The sequence below is a fragment of the Corvus brachyrhynchos genome, unplaced genomic scaffold (genome assembly GCF_000691975.1).
Source record: "Corvus brachyrhynchos isolate BGI_N302 unplaced genomic scaffold, ASM69197v1 scaffold34, whole genome shotgun sequence".
NCBI classification, from domain to species: Eukaryota; Metazoa; Chordata; class Aves; order Passeriformes; family Corvidae; genus Corvus; species Corvus brachyrhynchos.
Window position 1 is genome coordinate 2,349,222 of NW_008238126.1, and position 26,314 is coordinate 2,375,535.

Sequence of the window (26,314 nt, forward strand, 5' to 3'; positions counted from 1 at the left end):
AAAAAATATTTTCCTGCATGTACTTTATTTTTGAAGTGAAGTAATTACATCAGAACAAATGTGTGCTCAAAGAAGTTCACAGCTGTGAAATTAGGCACCCATAATCTATGAAATGCCAAAATCGAGATTGCCTAAAGCAAGGCTAATGCAGCTCTGTGCTCATTGCGCTGATCCCAACAGCCTCCACGCTGCCTAATAACCTTCTTTTTTTTTCATGGAATATTCCGAGCTGGAAGGGACCCGCAAGGATCGTCGAGTCTTCTGCCCTTGTTTGTTCCTACCCTTACACCTGCAGCTTTAGCTCCTTGGCAGGACTGAATTCCCTTGACATATCCAGGGACGCAGTGCTCTGATCCCGCCCCACGGCCTGCGGGCAGCCCCACACTGCAGGATGAGCAATCATCACAAATCCTGCTCACCCGAGGGGTTCCTCTCTCTGCACGAAGCCTGGAGCAGCAGCCGAGACGTGGCCACCACGGAGGCATTTGGCAAAGCTGCCTATTAAAGCCTGGGTTGGCTCCAGAGCCGGCTGCCACCCCTGACTCCAGTGTCACACGTTGTCCCAGGGGCTGCGGCACCATCTCCTAGCAGTCCTCATCCGCACTGCGGGGTGGACTGTCCCCGCTTCCCAGGAGAGCACAGGGATAACTGCAAAGGAGGAGAGGCTGGAGTGAGAATGGGCTCCCCAGAAAACGTGTGAAATAGCAGGGGGAAGAGTGGGCAAGGAAGATCTTTCCAGCAGCGTGCAAATGTGCTGTTGGCCTCTTTAATTAGACCTCCCCTTACCGACTGTCTTTCAACAGGGTAAAGCCCTAGGGACCAAGCTCCCCAGCATCATCCTGGACCACTTCTTCCTGATTTGACAGCCCAGCTTGGAGGGGAGGATCCAGCTGTTCACCTGAATCCTCAGGTTTGTAAATGTAACAGGGATGCCTCTGTAGGCTGGCTGCAGGAAGCAGTGGCAGCTGGGGTTCTCACCAGACCCGGGCTGAGCAAGGGCTGCAGGGGGGTCAGAGGGGAGCAGCAAGGATGTTCCCAGGGCAGGGGAAGGGAAATTGTTGGTTCATCTGTTTAGTCTGTGAGGGCTTTCCTCCGAGAGAGAGCCCTGCCCGTGCTGTGCTCACCACCCTGAGCAGAACCAGGTGGCTGTGATGGGCTGTCAGAGCAGGAGAGCCACTGAATTGAGAATTCAATGTGATTTTTGCATCTGCACTAACACACTCCTCACTAGAAAATGCCAACAATCAAACAGGAGCGTGGGGGAAGGGGTGCTGTAGCCTGGTGTTCATTCCCTGTAGTGCCAAAGGGTTAAGCAGTGGAGACTGCAGAGACACACAGCCCTCTGCCATTTGGCTGCCAGACACCTCCAGACCATAAAATCACTGCCTCCAGACAACCACACAGAGGAGTCCTGTTCCACCCTGCCAGGCCCTACAGGCACCATCAATACAAGGTTGTGGCCAGCACTGCTGCATCTCCATTGGCTTTCTCAGCTTTGCACCCAGGGAAAAATGAGACCCTGTTTTTTGTATCCGTTGCTTCATCTCCTTTATGAGTAAGAATACAAGTCTATAGCACCAATCCAAGCAAATTATTAATGATCTTTCATTTTTAAGCAACCAGCTCCAGTGCTCACCAGAGCAGGCTTGACTCCTGTTTGTGACTGTCCTGCTGCCTCTGTTGTCAAACAACGTTGTTTTATAACAACATTCATGTTGAAGTGGATTATTATCGGGTTGACTACCCCTTAGGGTGTAATGAAAAGCATTCATTAATGCTCAGGGCAGGAGGGCTAATTACTTCTTTATAAAAAAAATCTGTGTTAATTGCCAATAACTATTTATTGAATGGGTCTCATAGAGATAATTTTGATTGGGTTTTGATTTCCCTCTCATATTGTAATGCTTAAAATGCATAGTCCAAAGAAGCTGGGAACAGCTAGGTTATCCAGATAAGTGTGGGGAGGAAACCCCACCATTACAAAGACCAGTGGACTGTGCCAGTCTATGCTCAGCTCAGTGCTCGAGCCTGCTGTGGTGCAGGCCAGGATTTTCTGGGTCTCACACCTTCCTGCTGCCTCATGCTTCCATGGAGCAAGTGGAGACCTGTTTTCCATAGTCCCCCGAGGCACAGCATTGATTCTGGCAGGCCTTGGCACTGGCAGTGCAGAGCGAATGCACAAGGCTCAGGCAGGTTCCCTACAGAGCTGAATTCCACCTTGCCTGCAGGAACAAGGCAATCCCTGGCCCTGCAAGCACCAGGACTGCATGAAGGCAAAAGGAGTAGCAATAACCCATGAGGTCAGTGTAACAGTTCCTATGCTTGGGAGGAAGACCCATTCCCCTGATCTTTGGGTAACACTGCACTCCAGGATGAAGAAAATTCTGGATAATCATTTGTTTGCTTTTATTTAATATCAATAACTACAGGGCTGAAGGTACCAAAGAATCAACATAAGCACTGACCAAGTCCTTTCAGTTCTTTTGAGCAAGCAGTAACTTATAAATACTTCCACAGAAGTACAGTCAGCCTGTGAGAGGCAGAGTGGGAAACTGCCAGGGTCCAAATGCTCCTGCAAAGCCTCAGGAGGTGCCATGGGTTGATGCTGGCCAGGAATTTCACTGGATGTGCACTGCAGTAGTTTCTAGCAGTCTGACACCTACAGACTCCCACAAAATACCCAGGGAATGTAAGAGGTGTCCTGGTAGGCAACAGTCCCCTCCAGACCAGACCTCAGACCCTGTGGCTGCAGACCTGGGCTGCTGAGCCTACTTACCTTGGAGCTACTGTCAGGCACACCATCAGATTGAACTACTTCCCATTTCCAACACCTCTGACTGGAGAAAAATGCTTTTTGGTTTTTTTTCTCTCTTTTTTCTTCTCCTATCCCACCCCAGCAGTTCTACGGGGCATCAGTCTTCTCTCACATCATGGTTTCTGATTCTCAAGAAGATAAAGCACACAAACCGTGCCCTCTGCAAGCCAGAAAGCTGTCTTTCCCCCTGGAAATCACAGTTTAAAAAATATTAATGTTTTTTAACATTGAATGATGGTTGAATGATCTCCATTTTAAGAACAGACAGGGCTTTCAGAAATTACTTTTCTCACTGCCCTGAGAGGTTTTGAGAGGGCTGGATTAACAAAAAATTGGTCGTTTGGCACTTTTTGAAAGCATTCTGGGAATACCTCCAGGGGTTGCCTGGAATCTACTGCTTCTGCAAGTCTTGGCCAAGTATGGTGAATAAAAAATAGCATTCAGGTGATTTAGTAGTTGCTTTGGGAAGGTTTGGAGTTGCACTGTTGCATAGTGCACCGGGGATAGAATCACAGAATTACAGAATTATTTGGCTTGGAAGAGACCTTAAAGATCATCTTGTTCCAACCCCCCCTACCATGGGCAGGGACACCTTCCCCTTGGATGAGGCTGCAGAGTGCCCCAGCCAACCTGGCCTGGATGTTTTGTGTCTGTAATGTATGCTCCCCAGTTATTGATTACACAGGAGGACCACAATCTAAAATAGGTCCTCGGTGTCACCTACAGACAGCTCCAGACACCAAAAATAACCACACTGCAGCTACCAGGGAGCAGAACAGACTCCAGAGTGTGAGGACTTGCTGCCTCAGCACAGCTTGCTTTTAATGAGCTTGCACATACCCAATATCTCCAGTCATGCTGGACAAAACTGAAATGACTTTTGAATAAAATGTTTCCCGGTTGCAACAGGAACAGGTGCAATGACAAGAAAAAGGCAAAAGCAACAGCTTTTTTTCATCAAAATCAGGCCAAGCTGGCAAGAACAGCTTGCAGAAAGCTGACCATACTTTACATGTTTGGAGGGCAAAACACTTTTACTTACAAAACAGAGAAGTGTCATTTCTTGTGTCAAATCATGAGGATTTTTATTTTTATGATACAGGTTCATACTGAAGCAGCCCTCACTCAGCTCTGGTAGAAGTCTGACATCCTGATCAATCCTTCCCCTCCAGCAGGATGTCAGGTATTTTATGCAAGGGTCTTGGCTGGCAGCAAATTAATTTCCTAGCCTTCAAATTATCTTCAACAGTAATGAGCCACTAAAGTCAAGGGAAGAGTCACAGAAGACAAAATCATCTTAGGGGCTGCACTGGGTCCTCCACCAGCCTGAACTCGTGTAAGCAAAGCCAGTCTCCTCTGCAGAGTTGCTCGCCCAAGGATGGCAGCAGCCAGCAAGGCCTCCACAGAGGTGCCATAGCTTGCTGACACCGTGGAGCATCACCTTCACAGCAACAGACTGTCCTCTTGGCAGGGCTCAGGGCTGTCCTCCTCAGCAGAAACAAGTCCTGGGACGCAGCTCAGGACAGGACACACATCAGCTAAGGCTGCTGGACCACCTTACAGCCAAACAAAGCTGGCAGCTCACTGGGACCGAAGCAAGGTGGTGCCCCTTCTTCTTCCTCCCGGAGTCCTGCTTCATCTGCTGGTGGATTCGGCAGTGCTGGGGTAACAGTTGGACTCATCTTAGAGGTCTTTACCCTCCTAAATGATTCTATGATGCCCCACTCTCCTCGACCCCCAGCCATGCCCCATTCCTCCCACCCCTGCTGGGACTCATCTGGTTGCCCCATAATTTGCTTTGACTCCTAAACCTGCCCACCTCTCTTTGGCCCAGTTGGTTCAGTAATTGCATGGAACACAACGTGCTCATGGAGGGATCAGGCAGCCAGAGCCAGCCCGGCACAGCAGGAGCCCGATTCCTCTGCTGCTCATTCAGTTCATACCAGAGGGAGCAGAGGGACCTCAGCCCCTGAGGCAAAGACCCGTGGCAGCTCCACCTCTGGAAGGAAAATCCTGCGCATCTGTGCCCGGCTGACACTGACCCGTTCTCGGCAGCTCCGGCTTCGTTTCCTACTCAACTCCCCCACTTCTTCCTCCAGAGGGAGGAACGGAAGGGAGCGCGGGGATGCTCCACCCAGAGCAGGGGATGCTGCGGTGCCAGCCAGCGCAGCCTGTGTGGTCCCAGCCCGAGCCAGGGGGATTTCGGCAGGGAAGCCCCTGGCAGTTCCTTCACCAGCCGGATCCTCTTCAGGGAAGCTGCCAAGAGCCCAATTAACACACCTACCCCATAAAAGCAGGAGTGGTGCTGCGCTGAGGGAAACAATCGACCACGCACTAAAGGGCTTTGCTGAATGGACTTGATTCAGCGCTTACGCCTTAAAGCTGAGCACATGCCTTACTGAATGGGGACAGGCACGTTTGGGGGCCTGCTGACCTGTCACCCAACATCAGCATCTTCAAAAGGAACAGATCTTGGCACAAACAGCTCTTTCTTTCAGGAAAATGAAAAGGGGGGGGAAAAAAAAGAAAGAAAACCGAGGAGAGGCTGGGGCTTTTCCACTCCGGAGGGTCACTGGTGGCTCCTGAAGGAGGAGGCAGCAGCCTCACCCACCTCCCTCCCCTCCGTGGGGCAAGGGGAGACCTGCCCGGGAGTGAACAGGGGAAGGAAACTGGGGCAGCTGGTGGGCCAGTTCTCTCTGGTATGGAAAAACATCGCTCTGTGAACATCCTGTGCCTACAGGAGAAAGGCATCGCTCCAGCATCGCGTAGCCCCAGCAACCGAGCAAGCGGCTGTGACTGTTCTTAAGCCCTCAGAAGAGACTGCAAATGTGAATGCTGTGGCCTGCCCAGTGGCTTTGTCCTCAGCACAGTCCTGCTTGGCTGCCCAGCATAGATGCAGGACCTGTCTTGGCATCTCCACCTTTAAAGATGTCACTCCCTCACGGCTGATATTTTACTGAGGGCAGGTTTAAATTTGGGGACCAAATTCCTCTTCTATTTGCAAAGCTCTTTTTCTCTTTCCTGCTCTGGAAGTGCTCTCTGAATAAAGCCGAAGAGGATGCTACGGGGATTTTTAAGACATGCTGGCACCTTTTTGCCCGTGTGGCTGTGAACCCTTTTAGAGCAGTGCGTGGGAGTGCACTGACCACACCAGCACCAGTCAGAGGTTCACCAGGACCTGATGCTGGAGGCACCAGGCAGGGCAGCCCCTCCTGGGCAGGGGGTTGCAGTAACTGGGTAGGTGGCACTGATGGATGGACAGACAGACAGAGGAAGGACTGGGACTCCAGCAGCTGCATGGGCGGTGGGGACACAGGTGCTGCACAGCTCCTCCTCAACAGAAGGGTCCAGGACTTCTCTCCTCTCAGTCAACACTGCCAAGCTAAGGGCTTGGCCCAAAATTCGCAGGTTTAAACCAGTTTTTCTGTCAGATCTGTGACATTTCACTTACTCAAGTGAGAAAGAGATGAGTGTCTGCCTTTGCACGAGCCAACCCTCAACCCCAAAGCTCTCTTCTCCCCTTTCTCACCAAAATCAAGAGAGAAATGCTTAATGCCAAAATCACTCACAGCACTAAGGATGGGATAATTAAACACTGCCGATTTTTAACAGTAACAAGAAGAAAAATTGCAAAGCAGAGGGTATGTATTTGTCACGTGGTGAAACCAGCTGTGGAAGGTTTTTCTTGGAGTTTTGAAACAATTCCAGCTCTTTCTCTTTTTTTTTTTTTCTTCTTTCCCAGTGTAGTAACATTTTTCTGTCACAACCACATTAGTTAAAAAATGCGTAAAGACATGTCATACCAGGCTGTGTGCAGGTGTCTCACTTTCACTTTCCTCCCTCCCAAAAAAAGTTTTCTTATAACTAAAGAATGAGAAGGAAGCAGCTAGAAATCTGTAATGGTTCCATTTATTAATACGTATATCACAAATACTCACAATATCAATGCATTCTCGTTGGCATGCTAGACAGAGGCATTATTAAAAAAGTCCTATTTTTTTTTTAAAAAGGTTTTAAACTTTTGCTTTCCCCCAAAAATATTTCATATGCCTGGTTTTTTTTGTGATTTTTTTTTTTTTTTGTGTCTGTGTCTTTATTTCGATTTGATTCAACAATGTATTTGGTGGCTGCAACCTCAATGCAAAAAGAAAGGAAAAGAAGAAAGAACAGGAAAAAAGTATGAAGGCCGCAGTACAGCACAGTTCAATTAGTTCATAGCTACGTAATAAAAATAAAGAGAGCAAAAATTTCTGCCTTCACAGTAAGCAACAACACAGCTTAATAACAGTATTACACAGGATCAGGTTCCGAGGCAAAATGCACTAGACAAAGCCTACCGGGATACGCACTAGGCATACAACACTGAGTAAGAATCAAAGATGTAGAAGAACATCAGGAATAACAGTTCCCTTCAAGCACAACATTTTAACATCATTTTCAAGTATCTGTATGTTATGTTACTGATTCCTTTGTTTTTGGGGAAAGGGGGACAGGCGCAGGGAAGGGGGAAAGGATGGAAACCTTAGTAAAGCAATAAACAAAATGAGAAATTAAGATAAAACCAAAAGAATATATATTTCATATACCGGTTTATATGAATGTGTGCAACACTTATTAACCATGGTGAAAGGCTAATTATGCCCTCCAGTCACTACATGCACAGCCCGATCAATGCTGTTAATGAGTTACCTTTGTTAACTTACGATGCAACTACTGTGTGACCAAGAACATACAGGCGGTGCCTTCCTACGCCGAGCCGCGGGGGTGGGGTCTGGCTCTGGAGGCCGAGGGGACCCGGCCGCTCTCGGTGGCACCGTGGAACTTCACAGAATGGGACACTACGCATGGGACAGTTCGGGAGGTGGGGTGCGAGTGTGCGCGCACACGGGCTTGCTCGTGGGGGTGTGCGTGCGTGCGTGCGAGAGACAGTGTGTGCTAGAACATTCATGTCAGTCTTTCTCCAATTCTGCAGCTCCTGGTCTTCACACAGGCTCTGGACTCCACACTTCTTGAAAGACTGGAGAGAGGGGAGGATGGAAAAAAAAAAAAAAAAAAATATGCCAGCAGCCTGCCTTTTAAAGCAATAATGTGGAGCAAACTGAAAAAAAGGACTTTATGAAAGTCCTCAATTTCCAAGTTAAGCACGGCACTCACAGCACAAAGAAGCCCACGGAAAGGCTTAATTCTCAATGAACATGCTCAGAATGTAAAACTTGCTCGCTGTCTTCAGCAGAAGCAGCGCAGCCACAACATACCAAGGCTTTTGTAGCTTTACCACCTGGAAAACGGGAAAAGCTCACCTTGTTACACCATCTCGTACTGGTTAGCAGTAATAAACCGGGACAGACAGCATGCCAGCAGCATCCCGATCAACTGTTCCAGACAAGAGAGAGACAGAACAGAATTTCAGTTAAATTACATCAGTGCAAAGCATTCGTAAACAAGGATTTCTTGTTCTGGAGTTATTATGCACACTGTATTTATGCCCTATTTTAATGACCGCTCTAATCAAAAAAACAGCATTAAAATCTCTCATCTTTCTTTGTCAGATCTTCCTCTTGATTTTTATCATTTATTTGACAGGCAGCATGACTTTTTGGTATTTTTCAATCCCATTGTCAATGCCTGGCCAAGCCAGATGTGGATGAATAAACTGCTGGGGGTATCAGCATGTTACAGGCTGTGTTTCATTCGCAAGCTCCACCTGGGTCCCTCACCAACACCCATCAGCCCTGAGAGCTGGTGCCTTTAACTTCTTTATCACTGTGCCAGGGAAAAGCTTCCTGGTGTCCCAGAGTGGTTATGCTTCCTCTACAAGCGATGCAGCACTGTAGAAATGAGTGCGATAAATCTGGAAATAAATTTTAAAAAAGTCATTCACTATTCCCTTGGCTGTCACTCAGATTATTGAAAACAGATCCCACGCTTCTGCTCGTCAATAAGCACTCAGTCTTTTCAATGTTTTGTCTACTGCAGTTTCTTAGTGCTTCCTGTGTGTGCCAACAGTGTTAATATGCTGTAAATAATTCAAACTTGCTTTTCTCATTGGGGTTGGTCAATTAATTAACTCCTGAGCATATCCAGACTGTTACAGCTCATCCCTGGCTAAGGAGATGAGGCCATAAGGTTGTGTCTGGTGATGGACAAGGCTTCCCTGGACCTGGCTCCCAGCACGGGCTGTCACTGTGCCTCTGGCTGAGCCCACACACACCATCTCTGCCTGTCTCCTGCTGCTGCGGGCAGAACACATGGCGAGGGGGATCACAACCTTTTGGCAGCAGCAGAGTCTCCTCAGAGCCTGCAGAGTGCGCCCAGGTATGACTGGCTGGCTGCTCATCCAAACTGGCTCCTCCTATTTCATTCCTTGGGATTGTGTGGCCCTTCCCCTAGACCAGGCAGTGCTCCCTGTTACCACAATCATCATCAAAATACACATCCTGTGTACCAGGCAACTGCTTGATTTGGGCAAGCCCAGAGCAAGGCCAAGCCAGGGTAACTCAAATTTGGATAAACTGTTTCCTGCCTCTGAGATGTCACAGTCCTTGTCAGGCCACATTTCTTTCGCCAGAAATTTGCTCCTTTTCCTGTTTCAGTGTCCACCAGAGCTGTTTGGAGAATTTCAAAAGGGCACAGAGTCACATTTAAAAGCAGACTGAACCCTCCTGTTCCCGACATGCACCCCTGATTTTGGCATCAAGGATGACACTGCCTTGGTTATAACTAGACGTGGGGCACAGGTACCACGTCCTGAGCAACCTCCAATAAAAACCAAAGGGTCCAGGGGCTGTTTTCAGTTGCCAAAAGAGATGTGGGTGCTGAACACCCTCCTCTGAAAATTTCACTTGATACCAAGAAGGCATTTTAGCCATATTGTTGCCTTTTCTACTCAACTTCTCTAGGCAGGTGTTAAGGCAGGAAATGGACCAGCAACAATGAGGATGCCAGCATTGTCTAGCTGGGCTTTGGATTCCATGCTTAAATACTCCTGTCCCTGATTTAATGATGATTTAATCAGTTGCTGAAGATGTTGCTGAAAACCAACCACATGCTACAGGTTACATGACACTCCTGCAGCTGACTGATGCACTGTTTCTTTAGCTCAGTTCAATTTTGGAGAACGAGATTTCTGTTTTGGACAGTGGTATGTACTTCTCCATGCTCTTGACAGGCCAAACAGAGTGAGTGCCTCTGGGTGGCCCTGTCCCACCTCCTCACTGTCGCTTTGCTGTGCTTGTGGTGACTCCCAGTCTTTCCTCACCTTCCTTGGCTGGGCTCAGAAGTTACTTCTCTGCCTTACTGCATTTTTCACTAAGATGAACTTCACACTGTATTTCATCCAAATTCTTTTCCCTGACCAAATTCCAGCCCAGACCCTAATAAATTCCTCTCTCATCCTAAAATGGCCAAGAATATAAGTACATTGAAGTTGTTTGTTTATTTTTCCCCATCACAAGCACCCAGATTACGGCCACTGTTCTTCTCAACCACAATCTGCTGCTTCTATCAGGTTCACAAGGGGAAAGATGCTGTAGTCTGTACAAATAGGAAGCCACAGGCTTTTCTTTCCCCATTCAGCTGGAGCAGACTTCCCTTGCTACCTTCAATTAGGGATTCTTCTGTCCTGGGCAGCCTGCAACTCTAAGAATCAGTGTGTCTGAATTTTGTGGCATCTGCAGGCATGTAACAATGTTTTGTTTTACTCAACTCACTCCTAAGACAAATGGCAGATTACTCATGAATGTATCCTTATGATCTTTGGCCCACTTAGTGATTCTTGGCTCTGATCTTAGGCTGGTTTAGGCATTTAAGTGGTTATAGTGACCTAATATTTAGCTTTGTATTTCAAAAACAATGGCATGCATATCAAGCCCTTACATACACATTTTATTCAGCATTTCTAAGTATTACCAGGACATAGCAGAACTGTAATAACTATTCTAGAAATACTTTGAACGCATATAAAAACATGTGGTTTTTTCGATGTGTGGACTTCCACATTTAACCACGAGAGCACTGTGCCTCCTGGAGCCAAGAAGAGGCAATATTGTACTGAGTTGCTGAAGTTTCTTCATGGTGCTCTTTCATTACAGGCATAACTACAGCCCTCTGCATTTAAGTCAGGCTGGAGGCTCCCAGATTGTGCAGCACAAATGAGCACTCTCCACCCTGCCTTGCTCTCTGCATTTGTTCCATCACTTGCCTCCTCTGCTCTTCAGGCAGGAGGAAGCCCCTTATCCTATTGTGCACCAGGTTCCCGCAGCTCCTTTGAAAGACCAGAAGAATTGGCATTAAAGGATTCCCACAAAGAAACTGCTGCTGGGAGCTGCATTCATTTCCCTGTGCCCCCATTGCCTCTCAAATGCCCCATCTCAACTTTTATCCACTTATCCATTTATTTTATTTTACTGTCTTGATTTTTGAGTGCTAAATGCCAGACTTGGTTCTGCATTTGTGTTCTCTCTCACTTTTTTCTTTTCTTCCCTTTTTTCCTAAGATTATCTTGGTCTTCTGAGCTATTTTATGGAAAGAATAGAGTTTTCCATACCCTGGTGTTGCAAGAGGAGGCTTGAAAATGCTGACAAATTCTTTGGTTTAGACAACTGGGAAACCCACGCCCCTCAGGTGTGTCTCCTATACTACCATCCTGTTGGCCACAGCTCATTCCAGCAAGCAGAATACAGTAAATTTCTTCATCTCTCCATGGTTTCTAGGAGTAATCTCAGGCACATCTTAGTTCTGACCGCTGAAAACCACCCACAGCAATTTCCTAGCAGTCTTATCCCTACTGTACACGTAATAGCTGGCTTTTTAATACAGTTATTCTGTAGGAGTTACCACTGACTGGAAGCTGTTCTAAATGACATATTTGTCACACCTTATTGTACTGAAGAGAAAGAAAATGAATTGCAATTTGAATTTCTATTTTATTTTGGGTCTTGGTGTCATCACCATTTTTCATTCTTTAGGAGAATTTCTATAAATAGAAATGTGTCAAAGTAACTTGGAATTCATCAGCACATCAGGTAAGCTACAGCTGGGGGGGGTGGTTTCCATTCATCAGGAATAATTTTTTAGCTCAATACCTTCCCATATTCTCAAAATGCAAATCTCCAAGCATGTAGGTTCTCTGGCTCTATTTTAGAAGAGAGAATTTTCTATGCCACATGTCACTTACTTGAGTCAGCCTCCTGTGCCATGGTGTGCCTCTGTCACAGGGCCTACCTTCACACTGAATCCATGCTGCTCAGTCTTTAGAAACAATCCGGTCTTAGACCAGATTTCAAGTCACATACTGGATCTTGATGTGGATCCCACTCCCTAACCCCTGAGCAAGTCCCAGCCTGCCTGCCTGTGCTCAGGGAGGAGTTGTAGCAGACAAGGTGGGTGATGTCTGCACCAGAACTGCGTCCACGTTCAGGCAGAGCCACTCACATTAATGCTGACAGTAAAGAGGGCAGGTGGATGTTTCACAGTAGAGAGGGTCCATGGCTGCCTGGGAATGTATCTTGGAATGATGGGAACTGTATATGCCCAACAACTTGTTTGGAGCATGTGGAGAGCACCTGATTTCCAGTCCTTGAGCACAAAGGGAATAATGTGGCCTTAACACTGCACTGAGTCTCCCCTACTCACAATCTGTAAACCCCTCCAGTGTCTCTTGCATTCCTTAAGCCAATGCCTGCACTGTATTTTTTTCTAGGCACAGCTCTCCATCATCTATGCAGTTGCATAGTTTTATTCTCTGTTGGGCACAACACAGCAACCATTTCTCTGCTCTGAAGAGCACCTGCTAAACTGAAATTATTCCAGCTGGAAGTCACCATTGGCATCCAAGTCCAAAACCAATCAAAATTTATTTTATTGATATTATTTCAAACCCGAGAAGGAGAGCAGACAAGGTCAGCAAAACAGTGTTTTTTATAAAAACTCTTGACTTTGATGGGGAGGTCTGTGCCAGGCCTGTAAGATTTGCAGTGCCATTACATCAACCTTCCCTATTTCTGGGTATCAGCACATTCCCCGTGCTACTCAACACCTAACAAATCATGTGAAGGAAAGGCCCTTGAGCATGCTTTACTGTAGAAGAGCAACATGATTTAATTTGTCTTTTATTTAGATTAAACCTCTCAATAGGAACAGCGAAAACTCGCCTACAGCTGGAGCCCTGCCTGGCATTACTGCCAGCCACGCTAACCTGAAATCAATTTGTAAACACTGCCCCTAATTGGGCCCAGAAAAACAGATTAAGCAGTAAATTTACAACTGGCCACCTATTCTTCACAGCCTGGGAGAGCTGCATTTTTCTCCTCTGCAGCCTTTCTCTTCTCCTTTTGACGTGTTTGCTAAAACCCCAGGCAGCTGGGTATGTCCTCACAGTGCCAGACCCCAGTGCCTGTGCTGGAGAGTGACATCCCCACCTGGCAGCAGGGCTCATGGTGCCACCAGCTGGGTGAGATGCCAACACCACATCAAAACACATCTCATTTTTCCCTCAGTCACAGGGACAAAGTGCCTTGCAGCCTGTGCTGCCTGCAGCCTGCCATGAAACACCCATTAAAGGCTTTCAGGCAGTGTTGGTCCTGACTTTTTCCCCCAGCAGCATATTTTACAATTCTATTCATCTCATTTTTCCCTTGGATAGCTTTACACAAGGCATTTTAAAAGATGCTTTACAGCCTTCTGGATATCTAGAACCCAAACTGAAACCCAGCTTGGAGTCCTATAGCAGTAATCAAGCCATTATCAAGGCTGGAGAAGAGTATCAATGCTGTAATCGTTCAACACGAGCTAAAATAGCCTATTAACAAAAAAACCTGACCTCCCCTCGTTCATGCAAGAACAATTCCCAATTGTTTACCTTTTCTGGATCCCAAAAACCCAACATGCAGGCACGTGCTCTGGGCAGCTGGTGTTGTGATGAACCAACATTTCCACCCACATGAAACTGGTTGGCAGCCCAAACCACAGGCTCCTCACATCCAACACCTTGGCTACAAGGCATCAGGCTTCCAGATATGCCCAAGGCAGGGCAGTCTGCCAGTCTGAGCCCAGACAATTTTAGGGCTCCTGCAGGTTGTGCATATGTTGATGGAGAGGATGTGGGGGGCCGGCCATTTTCCACACGGCCTGGGGACAGTTTTGAATTGTCCGTATTTCCCTCTCATTTGTGCATGTTTCCAGTAGAGTCCTTGCTGTCACACATGAAGTGACTGGTATAAAGGAGCATCTTGCTGAAAGATGGAGGTGTTTTCCTTCCCCTTCTTGATCAGAGCAATCTGACCAGGCCTATTCTTTCCCCTGTTCCTGTCTACATAAAGGCAGCTTGAATATCATGGGGCAGAAAACTCCTTCTTAGCTCTCCTCTTGTTGCTCTTGTGCCACACTCCTTTTGGTGCAGACAAGGAGTTGGTTTAATAATCTGATTTTGGTAGACTTAACATTTCTCAGTGTTCAGAATTAAAGGGAAAATAAATAAAATTGGTCACAAAGTGTCCCTTCCAGGCTCCAGGTCCAGGATGGGGAGGCCTGAAGGTGCAATTGTTTCAATTCTTGAGTCCTCTAAGAACAAATAAGAGTACTTAGAAGATAGAAGCCTACCCAAACAATGGATAAGCTATTTGTCTTCTTAGCTGTTTATGCTCCATTTAAGCCAATGTTTTATTGGGTTAACCTCTGTTTGACCCAGTGGAGGGACAAGTTGTTTTCCTTGAGCTAGTCATTAGCTCAACCGTAACTGATATTCCCAAGGAGAAACTTCATTTAAGTTGAAAAAAGAAAATCAATGAACACATGACCTCAGGACTAATGAGCATGCTGAGTTCAGTCTCTTTCCATAATTCTTCCTTCCTTGAAGTTCAGGTAAAGAAAAAGAGGGGAAAAGAGAAGGGGGGAAGGGGAGTGTTTATGCACTTACCTGTGAGAATGCAATCCCAAAAGCCACTCCAGCTATGATTCCCATATTTGTCTCCATAAAACTGGTCACCAAGTCATAGCAGCCCTAGAAAACAAACATCATTCCTTGTACTGACCTTCCCTGCTATGAATGCATACATAGAAATTTCTCATTTAGAATGAACTCTGGCTAGACAATATTTCTGCTGTAATTTCCAACAATGTCACCTTTTTTTTTTAAATAGCAATTCTGTGTGAATGATGTGGAGTGGTGGCAAAAACAGTTCCTTTTAGAAACAAATGCATTTCATTACTTTTAAAAGCTAAATGTGATGTTGCATTCATTTTTATGTCTCTTTTTAAATAAAGTCAGTTAAAAAACAATATAGTTTTGACCTGAAACCAAACTAGTAACAATACACCAATGTTATAATACAATACAGATGTCAAAAATGAATAAATGATGGTGATTTCCTAATACTCCAGATATTTAATAAAGTGTCCCTTGAGGCATTCTGCTTGCCTTTACCCATCAAAGGACACCAGGCAGCATGTAACTTTAAACCATGTAACAAAGTTATCAAGGGTTTTGTATGAATTTTCTTGGTTCATTTGCCCTTGGACATAAAATTCCCTGTCCTGCTCCCCAAACTGAGTTTCCTCTCTGCTGACTTGCTTCCTCAGGCCTCAATTCACAACCCAGACTTGGGCCAGAGGCTTCATCTACAATATCTGCCCTTCTCTTGGATAGACTTTTTGAGAGCTTCCCCCTCAGTACAATAATGTTTGCCAAGTTTCTCCTCTCATCTATTTGACCCCTCAAAAATGCATTTGAAATTATCTTTCCTAGTTTGTGGTGCCTAAATTAATCTAAACAAGTGACTTGATATGTGAAGAAAGAAAAAAAGATGGCATCTATTTTTTCTTTCATTATTAACCCATCTGTCCCCACAATCCAAAGTCACTGCTCAGCCCCTTTTGCCACCTTCCTCAAATGACCAACACTCTGGCTTAAGTCCAGTCCTGAGGAATTTTATACATTATAACTTTATCCACTTTATCAGAAGCTGGAACTCAGAAATAACAGTGAGTTGCCTTTCCCAGTTTGGACTCCTGTCCCATAAGAGAGAAGGGTCTCCACATTTCACCTACATCCACACACCCCTCATTCTGCAAGCACTGTAGGAACTCTTCATGACCTCAGAGCATCAGCTGCTTGTAAAAAATAGCAGCAAGAAGGACAAACAGTGTCCTTTATTAGAGACAGGCAATTCATGAAATAAATTGTACCATTTCTTTTACTTCTTTTATAACATCAGAAGACATTTAATCCTGAGGGTAATGAAGTGCTGAACTTACTAGCAGCTGAGGACCAGCACAGCTGTGATTCATTTCAGAAATGTTTAAGTGTACATATTGACCTTAACTATGTTTTACCACAGTGTACAGTAAGTCTGCTTCAAGCTTGCTTATTTAATCCATCAAGCAACTATAGTTTGCGCGTCTTACGTGTTATGCAATGAGATTGGATTTCTCAAGCAGTATTTTCATTCTGTCTGACATGGTTTAATGCTCTCCCTGATCTTCTGAAATCTATTCTGCTGAAGAGCCTTCAAGAGATGCAACACCGAAGCACGGTGGTAATTGGAGGGAGATCAAGATCTTTTCAACAAAACATGCAGTGGGAGAGTTTTGATCACTCTCCTCACTTGAAGACTGTTTTCCCAAGCACAATAATCTGTTTACTGAAGTACATTGTTTACATATGGCTTAATTGCTCAATCCTAACTGTGCATGGACAGCACGAGCTGCATTACAGGACAGAAGTGTGTGAAGCACTGTGTGAGCACCTCTGGGTGCTGATCCAGAGATCCAGAGCACAGAAGGGACAGTTTCCAAGGATCTGATCTTTCTTGACTCCATGCATCTGTTCCTTTCTTAAGATTTTAGAGAGAAATAGTTCTTGAGGTTTCTTGGTAAAGAACTGTGATTAAAAGCACTAGATGAACATTAATTAGCTAATTCTAATGACAGTTCTTAAAGTTAGGTATTAGTGCCATCTGAGATGAAGAAACAGAGAGCCTAAATAATTAACCCAAGGTCACTAAGCAAGTTAGGGTCAGAATTGGCAAAGAAAATCCAGGAATGCTGTCTTTTAGTCCTGTAATTATATAATTAGTTAAATCCTCTTTGGTTAATTCATTATTAGTCCTCAGAAACTGCTAGTAATTTGATTAGCTCATAGAGAACTCGTCTTACTGATAGTTTTGAAAGATCCACCAAAAGATGTAATCCAAATATACTTGTCCACAGGCATGGAGAGAAGGGTCTTCCACAACACAGGCAATACATATTTTCGTTTTTCTCCGACACATAGAGAGCAAAGGGCCTGTTTCCAAGATGAGCAAGGGGCGTGGGTCAGAGGCAAGGATGTTTGCTACCTGTCTGAAGTGAATGGATAGGGCCAAACAACATTTCCTCCTGCTTGCTTTTTATTCCCATGTGCCTTTCAGAAGCATCTCACTTTGCTCAAATGTCTGGGACAACTCCAAGATCTCACAACTGCTGAACAGAAATCTGCAACTTTTGGTTACCAATGGCTGTCAGAAAATGAGACAAAACCATATGAACTTCCAAACATCCAAATTTCCTCTAGGTAATTAAATCAAGTAATTACTTCAACTGTTTCCTGAGGAATCAGCAGTCCTTTTCTGTCAGGTGATTTGTGCATTTGACAGGAAAGCAAGGAGCAAGAACGGCTGGAAGTGTGTTACTAGCCCTGGACTAGCACACACCCATCCCTCAGTCGCTTCCTACTATTCAGCAGGCATCCTGTGTCGTGAGGAGCTCAAAAGTGGACAGGGATTTCTCTGTGCACACAGAGCAAGCCTGGCACTTGGGGGAAACACAAGATTGGTGCTGGGAATGCAAATAGTACCTAAATGGTTACACAGCCAGGAAAGGTTCAGAGTGCGTGACTGTCCCGAACTGCAAAGGTGGGACCTGCTGCTGGAACAGCAGTCACACCAGCAATCTTTCCTGCTGGGAAGAGGGGCAGAAGCAGGGCCTCAGGGTGGGCTGCCCAGGAGGCAGCCTGCTGCACTGGGTGCTGGCTGTACTGCACATGCCCTAGATCCGCCCTGCCCTGCCTCTCCCCTTCCTTCCACTTCTACAAAAACATCAAGTTAGTACAAATTCACAATGAGCAGATGAACAGAGTGGCTCATCCTCTGTACTCATGCAAGGTTACTCTGCTGGTGGTGAGTGTGAGTTACTCAACCAGTGGACACCACCAACATTCCACATGTCTGCAACAAGTGGCTCCCATTAAAACATTGCAAAAAAAAGAAAGGCTTAGTGGAAAATAATCCTCTAGTATCCCTTTTACAATACATGCCAGAAAATGTTGTCTACTTGACTGGTTTTCAAAGATGTTTCAGGCTGTGCTCAGCCACCAGTCCAACCTTCTGAGCCACAGGTGACTGAGGTGAAAAAGACAGGAACAGAAGAGACAGAGGCATTTCCATCACTTTCCTGCTTACTCAGGACTTCTATTTATTTTTAAATAGATCTCTGAAAATAAAAACAGAAAAGAAAATAATCCTTAAATCTGACTAAGCTATGCTGTAACTTAGAATGGTGATTTGGCCACAGTATCATTCCTTGTACCAATAAACTGTTCCCTCTCTTACAAATCTCAAGTGAGAAAGAAAGAATTGATGATGCACTAGCACTTGAAACAATAACCTGAGTTGCACTTATTCAGCACAGTGTCTAATGCACAGATGCTGCATTATTTTCTCTTTATTCTTCCCTTTCTTAGTGTTTTCTGTCTTTTTAGTCTCCAGTTGTTCATTTTCTTCCTTTTCTCCCAACTTTCCTTCTCAACCTTATCTCTGTCTTCCCAACCTGCTCCTTCAGGCGACCCCAGGGAAAGGGTCACTTTGGCCGTGCTGTGCTTGCAGCCCAACATATTCAAAGATTTTAACTCACAATAAATGTACCCAAACAACCACAACATTTGCTGTCAATCACCTGTGCTTTCTCAGAACTGCTGCAACTCAGACTGGGTTTTGAGAAAGGCCAGCTTAAAGAGTATGAAGCAAGTGCAGGACCAAGCCCATCCTTACCACCACTCCAGCCTTATTTGCACATTATCAACCAACCATTTGAAATGAAATGCAACTGCAAGCAGCCATACACCCCACTGGCTGGGATGCTGGATGGTGTCACACCTGCCTCTGGCACAATGTTACTGGTACCTTCTGGTTTACTTTAGTGGCAGCCACGGTCATGTTGCGCAGATCCTGAGTGTTACAGTCACTGGAGTTCATGCAACAGCTTGTAGGGATGCCGTGCTTGAAGAAGTAAGGGCTGGTGCTCCAGTTGGTGTAGCTCTGAATGCCACAGCAGCTCAGCTAGGAGGGATAAGAAGCAGGTTTAAAACACACAAACAAACAAAACAGAATTAAAACTAGTACAGAATCATCATGGGCCACTTTATAAGCTTATAATCAAAATAAAGACAGGGCATCTCAAGTTTGGAAAAGCAGATACCACCCCTGCCCCATTAATTATGAAAGTATCAGGGATGTAATTTACAGAATATGGGAGCAGATGACCTGCTAAAAAGAGGGTATTTTATGATCAGAACTATTATTTGTAACATTTGACAAAGGTTCAGCCACAAACCCATCTTTTTTAGTTGAGGGTCTGTTGGATTTTTTGTTTTCTTTACTTATTTGTTTGATTAAAGATGACTCTAAATTCAAGACCTCAAAGCATTACACAGAATTACGTGTAACACATACAGATTCAAACTAGTACAAATCAATAAGGTGAAGCCTCTCTAACTTGCCAAAATAATTTCTAGGACAATTCACTGAGCTGTGAATAGAAAGAGACCATATGTTCCCAGGGTGTATCTAGGAATTCAGCTAGAAAACCCTAAATTGGGAAGGATGTTCTGATTTAGATTCTAAGCTAGAAGACAGAGACTCAAAAATATGGAGCATGTGCTGAATTTTCTGCATGGAAAGGGCTTATAAATGCAGTTCCTGTAAAAACAGAGCTATGAATGAAATGAACATTTTGCTACAACAGAAACACTGAAAAACGACTCAGATCTATTTAGATTGGTCAACTGCAAGAAAGCAGAAATTTAAAATACAGGTTAACATATGCAAACAGACAATCTGACAGCAGAATGTACTCAGTGTAGAGTGCTGCAGTAATCTGCTGGCCGGGAGAAACCTGGTTAAAAGTACAGTTTCAACCATGCTGTAGGGTCCAACATAACAGCTGTAGTTTCTAAAGGTCTAGAAGTCATCAATACAATTACACTGACATTTCAGCCATTCATCGAGTTACAATCATATGGAAAGCAAATTGGCTCACAGAATGTATTGCAAGCTGAAGGAATAGCTTCTTGCTATGGTACAGCTTCCAGTGGGAATTTAAATATGAATTTTATCGCTCTGTGCAGTAGTTGCTGGACTTGGTCTCTCATGGATGGCATCCCCAGCTGGTTTGGCCATGCTGTGGCATTTGCTGCTGCTCTGTGCCCTGCTGGAAGGCAAAGCAACCCCCCACTGCCCTGTTACCACCCCCCAAGGGTCAGAAAGGCTCTTCCACCAAGCTCCTACTCCATCCCTTCAGAACAGCTTTCACTGCCAACCTCAGCAGCACATTTTTCCACTCCATTTTCCTCTGGGGATAATACATCCAGTTTTACTCTTAACTCACTAGGTCTTCCTTGCCAGCCTCCCACTGTACTTGTGAAGAGAACTGCTGCAGTTTTTATCAGTGATACAGGATACAAGATTATGAAGCCCTGTCTCATCCAACTCAAATTTAAAATATTTCATAATCTTATTGGCAAATTTGCTTAGGAACAAGGTGTGTTCTTTAGGAATAGAACTGCCCCCTAAACCTTATTCAAGATCTGGGACCAACAATGAGCCAGTGGGACAGGCCCTGCCTTTATCAGACAGCTTTTTCACTAAAACTTAGGCATCTTGGGCAAGCATTTAATCTGAAATACTTTTCCTTTAGACCAGTTTTGCCAGCTTCTAATTTTACTTGCAAAATACAGCTTTCAGATTGAGCCATCCAAACTTTGTGTTCTGGGATCAAATCTGAATGTGTGCTTTCTCTGTTGACTAATTTTTGGTATCCAGTTTGAGACTTACACTTTCCTGTACGTTATCCACTGCATGGCTCCGCTCATCATTTTTGTTGTAATTCTGGATTGCTTCAGTGTATGTCCTAAGGAAAGTGTCCTTGATCTGTGAGGGTGAGGAAAAAAACCAGCCTAGGTGAACAACAAGAAGCACAGCATCTGAAGCACTTTTTGCAGGAAGCAAATGCTAACCAAATTTCCTAACAACACATGCAAACTAGCCCTTCTGAGTTGTTTTTAAGGGTATTGTTAGAGCTGGTAGAGCTCCCTTTTAACTGTCAGGAGTCATTCATGCCATTTCTCCAGTGGGGTCTACCAGATAACTGAGATAACCCCAGCAAACTAGCCACTTCAAAAAAATCCCATAAAATTACTTAACCTATCAGAAAGATATCATTTTATGCTTTTTCCCCCAAACACTTTGTTCCAGCACTAAGTCTGAAGGAGACTGTATGCTTCTCCCTACTCATGGATGCCAGGTGCAAGCCAAAGCTTGTGCAAACACCCTGGGGACACAAGCCAGTGGCACTACAGGAAGACATGAATCCCCTGACCAGGCATCCCCAGCACCAAAGGGATTTGGGTAAGGAACAAGAGGTCTTTCAGCTGGAAAATGTCAGGCACATCATTGGGAATGGCACTTGGACTGGGTGGGAAAGGGGCTGGGAAGCAGATGATGTGGGCAACCCGTGTGGCTGTGGCCTTCACAAGAGACTGCTTCTCCCGACAGGGAGCAGTCTGACATTGGGGCTGCAGGTTAGGTGGGATGAAATGGGAATCCTCAGCAGGTGGACAGGCACCTCAGGACCACATTAAAAACAATACACCACTTGCAAGGGTGAACACCAGAAAACTCCACAGCAATGGAAACATGTCAAAAGAGGAGACTTGAAAACCAGTTAATACAAAGAGACGAGACAAGCAGGGTCTCTGGGGTTGTTCTGGTTCAGCACCAGTGGCATGTAGGTCCATGGACTTAAGGCCAGAGATAGACCTGATTACAGTGGATAAAGCAGAAGTGCTACTACAGAGCTAGACCATCATGCTTTTTTAAAGCTTCTTCCTGTCCCAGTTTCCTAACTCACTCTACTTCTAATCTCTCCTTATTCTCAAGATAGAAATGAAATCCCATCCCACTCCCTCCCCAGCCCCCTCTTCTCCCCCGTCCCCCCCAAAAAAGAAAAAGATTTACAAAACAGCAAGTCTGGTCTGTTGCAGAAGTGGTCTCTGCCTTATATAAACCAGCACTTGCCTGGCAGAAAAAGCTGTGTTTAAGAAAAGCATTTAATCTATTTTGCAGCCCTCAGCATATGTAAAAGAATAAAGAAGATCTTACATGGTGGACACACAAAACCTGATAACTCCAGAGTAAATCATCAGGCAGCTGAAGGCAAGAGCTTTGGCTACATCCCTTCATTTGGAATGGCATCAGTTTTTAAGAGCTGTACAAGCTATTGTTGCACATCAGCCACATCCCTGGAGATGTGCTGGAGCTGCCGAGCTCAGCGCCCCGCACATTCTCCACGCTCCAGGGAACTTCTCAGCAGCTCCTGCCCAGGGAGGCACTGCCAGATGCAAACTCAGCACATTTCCACCTACCTCGTGGCGAAAGACAAACCCTGAAATGCCAGCCACTAGCTCAGCCAGGAACACCAGGGACAAGAACATGGCATACTGAAAAGGCAGGAGGCAAGAGAAGTCAGAGCATGATAGGCTTTTGTCTCAGCACAGATATTATCCCATAAAATGTAGCTTTCCCCTCTAGGCACCCTTCAAAGATGTTAAGAAACCAAAGGTCTTTTGGAGGAGATACACAGGTTATGACCTGAATGTAACACATGTGTTTATACAACTCACAACTGATACATATTGCTTAATTACAGGCTTTTCTGACATTTCTGTTCCCATGTTTCTTAGCATTCTTATATAAATTAAAACACACTCACATGCCAGAGATGAATCCAAGTCACTCAGGTTTTGATCTTGCAAAAAGGAATACAAACAGACCCTTCATGTTTGTATGGTGCTCTGCTAAGCTGAATAGGCTTCCCTGGGTGTTTTGGTTTGTGTTTATCTATCTCACTGCCAGGTTGGGATTTGCTGCCTGATTCCTGAAGTTTCTCCAATGAATGAACTGAAACACTGCCTTCACTGGAAATATTCTCACGGTAACACTAGACATATGCTCCAAATACCTTGCTGAGCCAAGGCCCAAGTTTGGCTTTAGGTGCAGCATTTGGATCAGGAGCTAAATAAACCTTGAAAACAGTGCTTTCAGTGTAGGCACTCACCAACTATTAAAAATATATTTAAGCAGAAATAAAGACGGTAAAGAAAAAATGCAAAGTGGAATGGTAAAATTTGAAGTTGGGGCTTAATCTTTTGGAGGAAAAATTACCTTTTTACTCCACCTGCTAAGAAACAGTTAATCAAGAAAGGAAACCTTTTAAATTAAATTCACACCTAGCAGGATTTAGTGGAGAAAGGGAAATGTAGCTTCAATGAAAGGTTATTGGGGAAAGGAGGACAACAGTGAAGGCAGAACTAGAAAAAAAAATGTCCAATTAATGCAGCTGTCATATCACTGTCTGTTCAGGAGAGAAAAGAAGTTTAGAAATATTTCTTACATGTACAATAAAAATAAACCCACCTGCTTGGAACAGCACAAGCTATGTTAGTGACATAGCTTTAAGAAAGTTACATGACTTACGGAGCAACCAGCAGAGCCTGATTTCCTATGGATTTATATCATTGTTCACCTTTATCCCTTTCCCATCTGGACTGCAGTGACTCCAGCAAGCCTCTACACATGCCCCAGCAGCACATCACCAGCAAGGGACAGCAGTGAGGTACTTGCCAGCTGGCCACCAGCTGATGGAACTGCAGCTGCTGTCTCTGCCCTTCTCCTCCCTGCCACCATTTGAAGAAATTAACTCTCTTTAAGATGTCTTTTCTTTTTTAAAATGCAGTTTAAACTGGAGAAAAATCATCCCATCTCCTTAGAAAATCAGTCCCAAAATACTGTAGCAGGAGATGCGTTGTACTGTCAAGCCCTTTCTCACTACTTCAGTGCTTCACAAGTGCTATTTTCACCCTTCAAATTATTCCACATGCAGGATTTTGCTCCTAAATATGCCTGGAAACACAGTTTATCATGTAAGTTTTTTAAACCTGTGGTTATTTTGAATTTTAAGGTAGGCTGGAAAACTCAGAACAGAGAAACTCATATAGAGAGAGGTTAAAGTGGACTGGGGGACGACAGCTTTACCTCTGCTCAGTGCACCTTGAGCCCCTGATGCTTTTGAGATAAGGCCAAACATACTACCCAGTGCTCTGCTTCTTGGGTTGAATTGTTCTATCCTAGTGAATGTTAGGAGAAAAAGAAAGGCTGGTGTGCTTTTATGAGGTACCAACTATTCTTTCTGTAATTTCACATCAGGGTATTGAACTGACCTCTTAAAATACAGTTTGTGAGAGTTTCACATTTATGATGCTTTGGGCATCTTTAAGATTGTAAATATACTTATGATCTGGCCCACAGAAAAGCAGAATGATTGTAGGGCGACTCACAGAGCAATTCAGCAGCATTCCACCCTGCTCCAAACACTTGGGCCTGTGTGCCATGTGGTAGCAAAATTCAGTCATAGTCAATCAAAAACTGGATTTTTCAAAGGGGTTTTTTCCCCCCTTTGTCCAAAAGGCCCACATGTTGAACATACAGATTAATAAAATCTAACTTGTGTGCCTAAAAAGCTACATCAGCATCTCTCAGGTGGGGGGGTGGGAATCCCAGTTCACTGACGAAACCTTCTAAGGCACTTGGGTTTGCTCACCAGCTTCAGCATCCATGGGCTGCCACGACAAGTGGCAAAGCAGCCGAAGAGGCCGAAGACGATGATGGTGGTGCCCGTCCCGATGAGCACGTAGGGGGCATTGGTGGAGTTCTCAGCAATGAGGGAGATGTAGGTGCCGAGGGTGAGCTTGCCCCAGACGCCGACTGCGAGCAGGATAACGCCGGTGATCTGCAAAGCAAGGGGAGAGACGTGTCAGGAGCCACTGGGGAAGGCATCCAAAGGCAGCACGCAGGGATCCTGAAGGGATTCGTTGGGGCTGTGCTGCTGGCAGAAGGAAGCCTTAGGACTTCTACCAACTCCAGAGGGATGGACAGACAAAATTAAATTCCAGCACCTGGAGGTGGTACATTAAGGCTGCCATTGAAGGACAAACATCTAAGACCGATCACTGCCAAGGGAGGATGCAGTGTATCACCTGCAGGAACAGCTCTCTGCTCCTGCAGCCCGCTGAGACACATGGCCAGCTCCACATGTCCCTCTGTCTGAGCGTCCCCTGCTCCCCTTGATCAGCCTCGGCTGGTGTTGGCATTTCTGCTGCCACTTTGGGACAGAATTAGCAGAGACTTCTGTTCTCCTGCTCACAGTGGCAATAAGAATAAATCCAGCTCTTGTCCATCTTTCAGTGCAACTGTGTGATAAGCGCTGATTCCTTGCTCTTGCACCCAACAGCTGAATGTCAGAAAAAATCACTGAGGAGCCTCCCAACTCATAGACATCAAATGCCCTCGCCAAGTCTGGTCCCCTCACTGCACAGCACCATCTTCACCTCTCCTTCTCCCAAACAAAAGTGGATTAATCAGCAAAATCTGAAAGCAAGCTGCAGGAGACTGGGAAATCTGCAGAACAACTTTTGGTTTCTCGCCTCCAGTTCCACAAAGGGCTGGTTTCTGTGCCTGAGCTGCTGAAAGTTTTACCACTGTCCCCAGGGAGGCATAAAAGCAGCCTTCACTGCCAAAATGAACAAGCAGCTTCACATATGAAAGAGAGCTCAAGCCTTGCAATAAAAAGCATTTTTAGTTGGCTGTTTGAAACAATTACTAACCCTTTACTATGCATTTTAAGAGTTTGGTTTCCCCACGTCTCGGGGGGGGGTGGTGCTATTCAATTTATGGCACACACAGGCTTTGGAAAAAAGGAGGAAAGCCTCTTGGTGGTTTATACCCCTTCTGCTTCTTAATAGAGCTCTGATTTACAGGGATTTAAGGAAATCCCTGAGTTTGCTGGGAGGTCTAAGCCCCTAGCAAGCTTGGCACAGTGCGGAGGGGATGGGATGTTTCCCCAAAGACACACTGAAGATGCACCTCGGGTTGCAGCAGTGCTGGCTGGAATTTGCTTGTGAGGAGGAAAAACCATAAGACTTCCCTACAAACCTTTTCATGACCTTTATTTAGCAGAGCACAAGCAGTGTTATGACTAATGCCTACCTCCACCCCAAGGCAAGCCTCATTTCCTTATTTCCAAGACACACATTTTATCACTATCTCCCATCACACAGGCTAGGGAACAATGAATGCACTGGTCTCTGGTTTGGTTTTTAGGTTTTTCTTTAAAAGCAGGAGGGACATGGCCAGA

General features: G+C 45.2%; 1 protein-coding gene and 1 long non-coding RNA gene across 2 annotated transcripts in view; one reads left to right on the forward strand and one right to left on the reverse strand.

The window, feature by feature from the left end:
- The first annotated feature begins 527 nt into the window (after positions 1-527).
- LOC108446553 lies at positions 528-7,000 on the forward strand. The gene is made up of 2 exons (XR_001861762.1): positions 528-910; positions 3,918-7,000. It is a non-coding gene; the product is annotated as an uncharacterized LOC108446553 (long non-coding RNA).
- TSPAN7 (tetraspanin 7) overlaps positions 6,705-26,314 on the reverse strand; it is an 84,286-nt gene continuing 64,676 nt past the window's right edge. The window contains exons 2-8 of the mRNA XM_008633029.2: positions 24,722-24,910; positions 22,488-22,562; positions 20,899-20,994; positions 18,970-19,125; positions 14,730-14,813; positions 8,116-8,188; positions 6,705-7,832 (exon numbers count right to left, since the gene is read on the reverse strand). Of these exons, the coding sequence (XP_008631251.1) occupies positions 8,120-8,188; positions 14,730-14,813; positions 18,970-19,125; positions 20,899-20,994; positions 22,488-22,562; positions 24,722-24,910 (669 nt within the window). The 3' untranslated portion in view covers positions 6,705-7,832; positions 8,116-8,119. The remainder of the gene's footprint in view (positions 7,833-8,115; positions 8,189-14,729; positions 14,814-18,969; positions 19,126-20,898; positions 20,995-22,487; positions 22,563-24,721; positions 24,911-26,314) is intronic.